The 11,561-nt window shown below is 44.4% G+C and overlaps 2 protein-coding genes across 2 annotated transcripts; one reads left to right on the top strand and one right to left on the bottom strand.

Annotated features, from left to right (window-relative positions):
• Positions 1 to 1,604: 1,604 nt before the first annotated feature.
• On the top strand, positions 1,605 to 4,194 carry LOC136450083 (pentatricopeptide repeat-containing protein At4g02750-like). The gene has a single exon (XM_066450363.1). It carries the CDS (start codon positions 1,675 to 1,677, stop codon positions 3,283 to 3,285), a length of 1,611 nt encoding a protein of 536 aa, XP_066306460.1. The 5' UTR covers positions 1,605 to 1,674; the 3' UTR covers positions 3,286 to 4,194.
• Positions 4,195 to 4,884: 690 nt separating this feature from the next.
• LOC136450082 (single myb histone 1) lies at positions 4,885 to 9,805 on the bottom strand. Its single transcript, XM_066450361.1, has 6 exons — positions 9,286 to 9,805; positions 8,539 to 8,768; positions 6,058 to 6,142; positions 5,747 to 5,830; positions 5,321 to 5,653; positions 4,885 to 5,244 (listed from the first exon to the last, which is right to left on the bottom strand). Exons 1-6 carry the CDS (start codon positions 9,433 to 9,435, stop codon positions 5,227 to 5,229), a joined length of 900 nt encoding a protein of 299 aa, XP_066306458.1. The 5' UTR covers positions 9,436 to 9,805; the 3' UTR covers positions 4,885 to 5,226.
• Between the last annotated feature and the right edge of the window lie 1,756 nt (positions 9,806 to 11,561).

Raw genomic sequence — 11,561 nt, 5'->3', positions numbered from 1 at the left:
AACTAGACTAGTTTTAAAAACGGACTCCGAATTAGAGGACAAAACGGGAACAATGCGCGCAAAATTGGTCACGGCAGCAAGGATTTGATGAAAACAATGAAGACAAGTGTAACAAATAAGATGGCGTGGACTAGGGTTTAATGAATACAAAGGAAACTCAACAAAACTTGGAGATGTTCACGGATTATGATGAAAAACAAAGGGGAAAACACAAACTGTACTAAAAACGATCTAAAACCAGTAACAAGAACTTGACCTAGGGCACAAACTCAACAACACGAAACAGAGACGAAATTGCATGGCACAATGAGACTATAGAACAGGGAATATGTGACGATGTATATATTTTTTTGGCTTTTTATAGACTATAGGTAATGCAAAAACAGTAACAATCTAAAGGGGAAATAAAGTTATACCTAATGGACAACAAGGTCGCTGATATTACTTGATGTAGACTAGGCTCGATCTTTCGAAAGGTATGATAGCGTCGATTGATGGAGACTCGACGTTCATGATCTAGGCTTCGAACCAAGATTGATTTGGACCTCCGCAACTGTTACACCACTGCTCCGTTAGTTATTAACCACGCAAACGCGATTGACCTCGCCGAAAAGGTTGCCCTGCAAGCAAATCGAGAACACAAGCAAGAACGGGATGAACGCAATCTAAAATTACAAATAAATATGAGGATTAAGATAACGAGAAGGAGTTCAAGTCTTTATTCGAAAGGACTAATCGCCACAGGCGAACAAGATCAAGAACTGAGGCCCTGGTTCACAGCAAGCGGTCTTGGCGGCAATAGTTGCAGCAAAACGATATCTGTTTCACGAGAAAATCAAGAACTAAACAAAACACAAACCCTAAGGAGAGCGATGGCTGGTATTTATAGTCTTGGACGTCAACCCCCTGGACGCGTCCTCTAATGTGCCCAAACACGATACACGGTCCAACGGACCAAAAGACGGTGTTGCAGCACCCTGATAGATTCTAGACGCTGACTTGTTTCGACGATTCCCGTTGATTCCGAAGGGCTTTAGACGTGAAACCAATTGGGTTGGCTTCCTTATCCAATTAGCTTTCCATCCATATGTGGATCATCGAAAACGGAGTCCGGATGCGTCCTGGGTGACCAGTTTAAGATAGACTGGTCCTGTAGGCCGAGGCAGACTCGAACTTGAGTTGCTTTGAGCTTCAGCTCGAGGACTTGAACCGACTTAGCCTCGGACCTCCTTCTTGACTTAATGACTTGGACACCTTTAATGATCTTCTACCCCTCTGTACCATGTGTCAAATATGATCATATACAGGGGTGTCATGTTCTCATCAATAGGTGCGGCCAAAAGTGTTGGTTAAAAAAAACAAAGAACGTTAGATTTAAAATTAATTTTTAAAAAGTGTTAAAATTAAAAAAAAAACATCGCGCTCTGATCCGTGGGCGCCTCCGGTCCGGCCGTTCGGACCAGATGGTTTGCGGCACTGCCTGGCAACAATCGAAATCGAAGTGCAGCACGAGGCGCTTCGCCAAACAAAGTTGCTCAACTCATTACAGAACTGCAGACTCATCGCTGCACTGGAGGAGACTAGAGGAGAGGCGGCAGCGTGGTTCTGCAGGCAGGAGACTAGAGGAGAGGCGGCAGCGTTCCAACCAGCCTCGGAAGTCGGAAGTCACGGAAAATGGCGCCGCGGGCGCTCGGCAAGGCAGTCCAGGACCTGCCGCGCTTGTCTCGCCTGGCCCGTAGGACAATCGAGGTCACGGACGTCGGCAGAGCTGGGCAGGCCGAGAGGGCCCTCGAGCTGTTCGAGGCAATGCCCGTGAAGAGCCAGGTGTCCTGGAACGCCGCGCTGGCCGCGCTCGTCGACGCCGGCCGCACCGACTGGGCGCTCTCCTTCTTGCGGGAGATGCCCAGGAGGAACGCCACCTCTTACACCACCATGATCGGGGGCCTCTCTCGCGCCGGCGGAGCCGCGGCCGCCGAGGCGCAGCATCTCTTCGAGGAGCTCCCACTGGATCAGCACAACGTCTTCACCTGGACGGCCATGGTGTCGTGCCACGTCCGGAACGGCGAGCCTGGTAAGGCGGTGGAGCTCTTCGTGGCGCTCTATGCCAAGTTCTTTGCGCGGGGGGTGCTGCCCAATGCGCACACGTTCAGCTCCCTGCTCAAGGCCTGCGTGGGTGTCCAGTCACTAGCCATGCTGTTGCAGCTCCATGGGCTCACCTTCAAGCTCGTGGACGAAGGGAGCAGGCATTGTTTCGTGTGGAATGCTTTGATTGATGGGCATGCCAAGCTGGGCGCACTGTCGGACGCCGAGAAGGTGTTCTACGGGATGCGGTACAGGGACATCTGCTCTTGTAACATCATGATGGACGGATATTCCCGGCATAAGCTCGTCGACAGGGCTCTTGATCTCTTCAGAATTATGAGGAAAAAGGATGCCTCCACGTGGAACATCATAATATCCTGCCTGGGGGAGAATAGCCTCGGAGAAGATGCTCTCCGCCTCTTCATCGATCTGGTCAGATCGGATGGCCATTGTGGTGGCAATGCCAAGGTTTTAAACCCCTCAATATACACAACAGTTCTGCACACCTGCTCAGTGCTGGTACTGCTTGCGTTTGGGAGGCAAGTGCATGCACGCACCGTAAAGGACGGGTTTGGTCAGAGTAACGTCTTCGTCAGCAATTCTCTGATGAGCATGTACAGCAGCTGCGGTGCGACGCTTGATCTCGAGCAGGTGTTCGAAGAAATGACTGTCAGGGACGTCGTGTCATGGAACTCGTTGATACGGGGGCTTGGTCAGAACGGCCTTGGGAGGCAAGCTCTGGCAGCTGGAGAGCGCGCCCTGGAACTCGGTATGTACAATGGCAACACCTTCATCTCCATCCTTACATCCTGCAGCCACGCCGGGCTGGTTGTGGAGGGGTTGAGCTACTTCGATGCAATGGCCAAGAAGCATGGCGTGGAACCAACATTTGACCACTACATCAGTGTCATCGATCTCCTCGGCCGTGCTGGGAGGCTTGAAGAGGCGTACGACCTGCTCCGGAAGATGCCGTTCGCGTCGAACGCGTTAGCGTGGCGTACTCTTCTGCACTCTTGCTTGGCCCATAAGAACAGCGCCATGGGAAGCATCGCGGTGCAGGAGCTGAGAGCGCTGCAGCCCGATGGTGGCGCCGGGAACTATGAGAGACTGGTGCAGGGCTGCAGAGGCAGCACGGCTGATGAAACTCAGGCTGGAAGCGAGAAGAGTGCTGATCACACGCCTGGGTGCAGCTGGGTCACCTGAGTTTCTGAACATCAAGGGCCGAAGCTGCATCTGTAGCTTCACCTGTGGCCTGCCAAGAATCAGCAGCAAGGCTTGCTATTTGCAAAGTCTTGTGCGAGTCGTGATGAATGACCTGGAATCATGAATCGAGTCCACGGCATCAAGAGATATAAGCCAGAAGTCGGAAACAACAATTCTGGCAATCTGCCATGCTGAGTGAACGGCTGGACGCAGAAGAAGATTAACTGTCGAAGCATCATTGGAAAATGTGATCTGGAGGAGAACACGGGCAGTGCAAGGGCTAATGTTAAACAATTTTGTGTATGCTAGAAGAAGTTCAGAAACAGTGATTCTGGAAAGTGACATGTTGAGTGAACACAATTTTGTACAATTTTAGACAATATAGATTTACACAGAATGGCCTCTTAAAGTTGAAGGAATGAACTGCAGCAATATTTGGGTGTCAAGCATTCAAGCTGAATAGAATAAGTAAATTACGTTGTAAATAGATGGCGTCATAGCATAGGAGGTGTCTAAAGCTTTTATTATTAAATGTTTTTATAGATTCATTTCAGATAAGAATTATATCACCGTCAAAATATGCACTTCGCAATGTGTGCCTCCATGATTTCTTTTGCATTAGACTTCTAAAACCCAGTAAGATTGTGATATTGTGAAATTTCCTTTGAAACAAATATAAACATATGATTTTTAATGTTTCCATTTTATCTTATTAACATACATTAACAATCGAATTGTTAAAAGTTTGGCCACACACGTCTTAATAAACGAATCAAATTTACATCCAGTTGATCAAGCGTACATCCAGTCACAAGTTAACTGAACCAGAACCAAACGTACTAGGTGTAACGAGTTGATTACAGAAGAATATATAGCTATCAGAAACGAGACATGATTTGTGCTGAGCTGACGTACAGAAGAATATATAACTATCAGAAACGAGACATCATTTGTGCTGAACCGTTTTGCTGCACTGTTCGCTTACACGGCCATTTAGTCCTGTAAACGTTACACAATGTCTTGCTATGTCCTTTTAATCAGCCGTTTAATCACCATCTAGTTCAGCATGATTAGAGGCGGATTGGTTGGCTCCCAAAATAAGCCGAAGATTTGGCAAGCCATGATTTTAGCAATTGTTTGATTTGCTCGACCTCTTATATTTGGCTTGCCAAATCCATAACAAACTTTTAACATAACTTTGGCTTACCAAATCCTTGGCATGACAAATTTTGGCCGTACCAAATCCTTGGCATGACAAAGAGCCGAGGTTGTAAATCTTACATGCTTTCTTAAAAGCGGAGGTAATCACGAAAAAACAAAGCAGCACACATATAACCTTAAACGTTTATTTTTTTCATCCGGAACAGTGTTTTTCTCTCACAAATTCCTCCAGCATTTCTCAAAACCATCCAGATTCCTCCAAAATTCAGACAAGCGCCAAAATTCAGACAAGCGAACAGGCCCATAAGGTTTGGAAGAATCTGAATGGTTTGGAGAAATGCTGAAGGAATTTATGAGAGAAAAACACTGTTCCAGATGAAAAAATAAACGGATAGCCTGGTTTAAGGACACGCGAACGGGGCCATACTATCACAGCAATTTGCATTAACTAAGGCAGCTTTCCGACTTTTTTTTTCACTACAGTTGTTCTATTAGACGACATCACTTGACTTCAACTAATTAAGGGAAAAGGCTAGAGTTTAATTACAAAGGAACACAATGGGGGAAAAAATTAAGACTACTTTCCCGTTCATTCTTGTTATCATATTGTCGAATGTCGATTGGCTGCACAGAACAGAACCAGCAGCAAGATGTTGAAAACCCCTCCCGTTGATGCGTCATGATCTATAAGACTATACAAGAAACTCATCTATCCAGAAAATCTTTGCAGCAGAACCTGTGCGCTGCTGGCCAAAACCATGTGACGGCATGGTTAAAGGATCAGCAAGCTCGAAGCATCTGCATCCATCAAAGTGTTATCAGTTGTAGAGTTTATGTACCAGCTATATACTAACAAAGGACGGGTTCACTATACCATGGAAGCAGCATTCCTGCTTCTCATTGATAGAGTGACAGCATCGAGAAAAGCCTTTGCAGCTTCAGCATCATTTTCTGCAGCCTCTGCAACTCTTGCTGCTTCCTCAGCTTCTGCTATTGCTACTTCTGCCTCGGCAACTGCCTTGGCAGCAAAGGCAGCTGCCTCCTCCTTGGTCATGCCTTTCATCTTCTCCAGTTCAGCAACCACTTGAGGCTTAGTTAGCCGTTTAGCATTATTATTTTCTGTGTCCATCCCTTTAGCAGAGGATACCTTAGCGCTTATTCCACCCGAGGGAGGTGAACTTGGTGCAATTCTGAACTTTTGGTTTACCTACAATCATGATTCAAATAGTATGCAGCTTGAAGTCTGGCCCCACTTTTATATTTCTAAAAAGACGACCCAGGGAAGGAGGGAGGGAGAGACCTTGATTAATTTTCCGGAATTAACCAATGACTTCAATTTTGTAGATAGCAGGCGTTGAAAATCAGCAGGTGGCCAGTATTGGTCCTAAACATATAGTCAATTTAAGTTAAATCCGTCCGTAAAAGAAAAGGTAATAAAGGATTGCTCAAGTTAGCAAAAAATCAGCACAGATGCTTCATACAAAAGGATGAGACAATTCCCATTACAGAAAGCAGTCACCAGAAAATAAATAGCAGGACAGCTGATGTAAGTAAGTTAAACAAAACACAAAATAAAACAAGTGAGCACACTATAAACTGATATCCACAAACCTCAATATATGCAGCAATGGCTGCCTTATTGGACCCAGAAGGCTCGTTAAGCTTCCTTATAGCTTCTAATATGAGATCATCGAGCCTGGAAAAATGACAGACATACATAAAATACACTGGATGACCAAGCATCAAGAAAGCAGTATGCTGAATAAATTAAAGAGTTGGACAGTAACAATTGAAGTAAAATGAAAAGAGTAATGTGGACTCCAACTGCTGAACAGATATGCTATCACAAGTAAATAAACAAAATAATAATGATATGTAATTATGTACTAATAAACATGTTACACAAAAGTATCAACATTCATAACAAGACAACCTCTGTAAGGAATTGAACATTAGGAAGAGCACAGCATGCGTGGAACTCAGAGGATGTGTGTGTGTCAACTGTATATATTCACAAACAGTTTCCTTTTTAGTTTACTTGAAAATTTTGCTCCAGAATCCAGATGTATTGCACACCATAGGAACAAATTATGACACTACCAGAACATCTCAATATAGCACAGACCATAGAGGAGGCGAAAATGCTAAAACTGTTATGCAGTATCAGAAGATGAATAACAAATGTGGATACATCCAAGAATGTCCCAAAGTTGGTTTGACTGAACGTAATCAACTGACATGTGTTGCAGACTACAAATAGCAAGGAAGATAGATATATATGTTCGTCACTTAATCTTTGTTACCATAATGTCTAAACCATAATCACAGGGGTCAGGGTCGGGCGCGTTCTGCAACCCCAGGACATCATCCCAAATCAAGGGTCGGGTCAAGCAAGGTCAACATCCTGATTCTGTCTGGGTCACCAATCCACTGTGGCAGGAGTACACTGTACACCACAGATCCAAAGGGCTGTAATGAGGTACAGGGGAGAGGAGGGTTTATGTTGCTGAGACATGGGAGACAGCTAGTGTTGAACATGACTACCAACAATCATGGACATGACCGCACGACTTGGGGAGCAGCAACATCTGATGCAAGACTAAGCCTTTGCCAATGAAACTGGGTGCACAAAAGAGAAGAGGACATTGTAGGCAATCAATTTCACTACCACCTGGTGCAAGATGTTGGCTAGCCGTGGTTGATTCGTGACTAGTGGCATTAGGTTGCCTGAGCAGAGAGAAGGCGAGGAACAAGAAAGGGAGGCTGCGTGATTGAGCATGACTGTCACACGGTTACATTAGGTGGGTAGTGTGTTGGATTTGTATTCTTTGTATTGATTTTCTGTAACTATTTGTGCATGGGATATCATGGCTCATCGACCCCAAATCCAATTATCGACCCAGATTGATTGGATTCCATTGTTCCGAACTACCACCTTCGACCCATGTTTTTAGATACCGACAACCCTGAACCCTCGCCCCTCTGCCCCAATCAGATTTTCTGTGACTGGTTCAAACATAGAGGGCATGTCCAACTTGTAAGTACAGTCAGGTCAACATTATTAATCTGTTTTCTTTGCGAGAATGATTTAATGACTGTGTGCACATAGCCCACCATTGGCATATTGGCCATAAGGGTTTAACATGTGCATGTGCATAGTCTTCTGTTTCTATTATGATCACCATATAATTTTATATCTTCTCATGCATGGTTACCATCAATTCAGCAGCAAGGTCCCTCCATTCAGTTTTAGCGAGCACATTTATTTGGGAACAAAGACAAACAAGCTTGCTAATCTCACTGAAGTGACCCAAGTAACTCCACATTACTACTGTGTGCATACATGCACACGACAAAGAGTCATTCGCACTGGTTGCATGTATACATGCTCGCCGTAGCTATTACTTCTCTGTTGCTTTGGTACAAATAAATTGAGTTGGAGGAAAAAAAAATCATTGCTATGTGCATTAAGTTAACTAGCTTTTTGTTGTATAGGAAGCATTGGGAACTGTGCGCCTTTTATATTTGAATATCATTGAAAAAACATGCCTTCTAAAATAAAAGGGAGGGAGTAACAATTTATATTTCATTTCCTAAAAAATGGACATGGAACTTTAATAACTAAACACATGATGAGAGAGGTCAAACTGAGCATCAAAGGAAATGTATGCGTGCTTATAATATGATAGAAAATAGGCAAGCATTTGAATTGCTACCAGATCACTGCTTATATGCTTATTTTAGGTTTGTCCTTTAATGTGCTTGTAAGTTGGACTGTTCATGTAAACAAAATCACGAACCCCAACTCAAAATACAACTGAAAATTCCTGCACTAGTTGTTGTCGAGACAGTTCAGATACCGTAATATGGTTTAAAAAGAATTTCCGTTACGGTCAACTTCTGAACTTTAATGTCTAACCAGGCAGGACTAGAATCAGAACTCCAAATCAATTTATATCGATGATTTCTATCTAGTCCCACGTATCCACATAAAACACATTCACCAAAAAGGAAGATGGCGAACTGAAAAGGTAAGTTACTCGTAAGTACAATAAGTAGCTTAGATAAAATATTTGCACCGAGCGTACTGACCTAGCAACTGACATATCTGGACTTTCCTCAATTGCCAAAGGCTCCAAAGCCATTGCTAACGGTTCCACTTCAATGACTGCGTCATGAGCGTTGTCCATATCCTTCCCATCTGTATCCATCGGCTCAGCAGTAAGCTTAGGCACCATGCGCCTGCCTTTCTTCAAGGCCATCCTTGCCTTCTCTCTAGAACCGTAACCTCCTGCGGTGACGCTCAAGTTGCGCCACTTGTCCTGCACAAATAGACCATACCAAAGATTCATTTGTACTCGTCGATACAGACATTCAAAATGAACTTGGAGACTAAATACAGATGGTGTCCAACAAAACAAATCGTAGTTATGGTGAACAAGATCTCCACATGGAAGTGATCTCCCAAGGAATCATCAAGACCTAACAAGGCCTCCCAAGGAACCATCAAAACCTAACAAAGTGAAGGAAAAAATCTCTACATGGAATGAAACAAAGGTGGGTGTGAGAGCTTTTGGGGGCATCATGATGCTATGGCTAGAAGTTCCTGACATCTCAGATTACTCTCGAGCCGCGCCCTCAAACTCTATGCAATCCCCACTACCAACCACCTAAAATCCCGATCTAGAACCAAATAAAGAACACGCCAAGCTGTTAGGACCGTCCAAAACCGCAAATTTCTTTCATTCAATTTAACCTACTAAAAGGACTGGAGATTTATTCCCCCCAGCTGATCGCCAAAAACCCACAGCCCACCCTCCCCGGCGATCCGAGCGTCACCTTGAGGTCAACATTGGAGCGGAGGCGCAGGAGCTCGCTGAAGTCTGAGTCCCGGAGGATGGTGCGCCACTTGCCGGGCCCGTGCTTGGCGACGCCGGCCTTGAGCGCGGCCTCTTCCTCCGGCGTCCAGCGCTGCTTCGGCGCCCCCATCCGCGGCAAATCGGAGGATCCAACCGCGTCAGGCGTGCGTACGTGCGCGCGCGCGTGGGAGTTCGCTGATCGGGGGCGCACGCAGTGAGGCGGTTCGGTTCGGTTCGATTTCGATCCGGCCCGGAATTCCGCGCGGAATTCCGGTGCAGGATCCGGGGCCGGCGGACGTGTCAGGGGGCGATCGGGGATAGGGGAATCGTAAGAAGGGCGGCGGCGAGGGTTCTAGGGCAGCGCAGTCGCACGAGATGGAGAGGAAGCCATCAGGCTTGTTTTGTCGTAAGAAAGAGGTGGTGGAGGACTGGAGGTTACGAAAGCGAGGGGATTAATTGCCAGAGGCCCAGCCAGGGGTGGACGGTGGCTCCGGCTTCGCGTTGGCGTTGGCGTTGGTGGCGTTGGAAGGAAGCCAGCCCTCTCTTCTTACTCGTTAGTGATAATAAATAAATAAATAAATATAAATACATAAAATAAAATCGGGGACGAAGAGGGGTTGCCCACTGACAGTGTGGTCCTACCGCCTTTTGCCTTAGACACTCCCCTTGGTTTCTAGGGCCCACAGAGCTATCTTTTGTTCTGTACCGTTTGGACCCAGGGGATTTCGAGAATCTGGATAAAAAAAAACTCTAACATCTTCATTGAATTTCGAAAAAACTAAATTATGTGAGTTAAAATTCTTTTCTATAAAATCTAGAGCTTTGAATGAAAATTTAGGATCGTGGGATTTTCTCTGTTCAGATTCTCGAAATCCGTAGGATCCAAACGAGACCTTGGATAGAGCATCTCTCGCTCTCTCTCGAGTCTAGGCCAGGGTCTGCTAAATACTATTTCTCTATTTCAAAATAAGTTTTCATCTCATATCGAGGAGTCAACCAATATCAACTTTTATTAGATTTATAGAAAATAGTATCAACATTTATATCTCTAAATATGTTTATTATAAAAATATGTGATGTGATCAATCTAATGATACTTATACGATATCACAACTATTATTTTTAATATATATATTTAGTCAAAATTTAGATTGTTTGAATGCTCGAAATACGAGGTGGAGATTTAGGGGTGTTTGGATCTAGTGACTAAAGTTTAGGAGGTGTCGCAAGAGGTGTTCGGATACTAATAAAATAAATAAATTATAGAATTCGTCAGTAATCCGCGAGATGAATTTATTAAGTCTAATTAATCCATTATTAGCACACGTTACTGCAGCATCACATTGTCAAATTATGTACAAATTAAGCTTAAAAATTTGTCTCGCAAAACAGTTTCAATATGTGCATTTCGTTTTGTAATTAGTCTATATTTAATATTCTATGCATATACCCAAACATCTGACGAGACAGCGACTAAAGTTTAGGAGGAGGAACCAAACACCCTCTTAGTTTAGGACGCGGGAGTACTCAATACTCACCGTCAGAGGAAAACACACAGGTCATGTTCGGCTTACCCCATACTCGGCTTGTTCGGCTTCTTTTTTTAGCCAGAACAGTGTTTTTCTCTCACAATAATTTAGCCGAAACAGTGTTTTCAGTCAGTTTCAGTCAAGTTTCAGACCAGCGAACGGGGCCACAGTGGGATGGGTGAGATGGTTGTTGTTTGTGGACAACTCTCAACATGGGATTGGCTTCAGCCAAGTTTGCTCATTTTTAGCATCCCTCCTCCTCCGTTTAAAAATAGTAATTCCGTCGAAGTAAAAATTCTTAAGTTTAACTAACTGGAAATAAAAAATAATATTTATAATATAAAATAAGTATTATTATATTGGGCATGTGATGCACTTTTATACTATTGGTACTTCTTTCGTGTCATAATCACTAATATTTTTACCTATACTAGAGGTATGCCAATGTGTTACACTAGGGGCATAATTTTTCAATTGAACCTCAATAGTCGGATGCGACGTATGTAGGCCTAGACGAAAAACTCGTAACTCGTTAGCTCGCTCAACTCGCTCATTAGTGGCCCGGCTTGAGCTCAGCTCGTTTGAATTTTTATTTAACGAGCCAGCTCATGAGCCAAAACAAGCCAAGGTGATTCACATGACAACAGCTACAATCAACCCATATATTCCTCGGTCCAGCCCAATACAACTTTAAGCAATTCATATATTCCACTGCCTATGGCCCAAC

The sequence above is a fragment of the Miscanthus floridulus genome, chromosome 5 (genome assembly GCF_019320115.1).
Source record: "Miscanthus floridulus cultivar M001 chromosome 5, ASM1932011v1, whole genome shotgun sequence".
Lineage (NCBI taxonomy): Eukaryota > Viridiplantae > Streptophyta > Magnoliopsida > Poales > Poaceae > Miscanthus > Miscanthus floridulus.
This window is presented reverse-complemented; position numbering and strand designations above follow the sequence as displayed.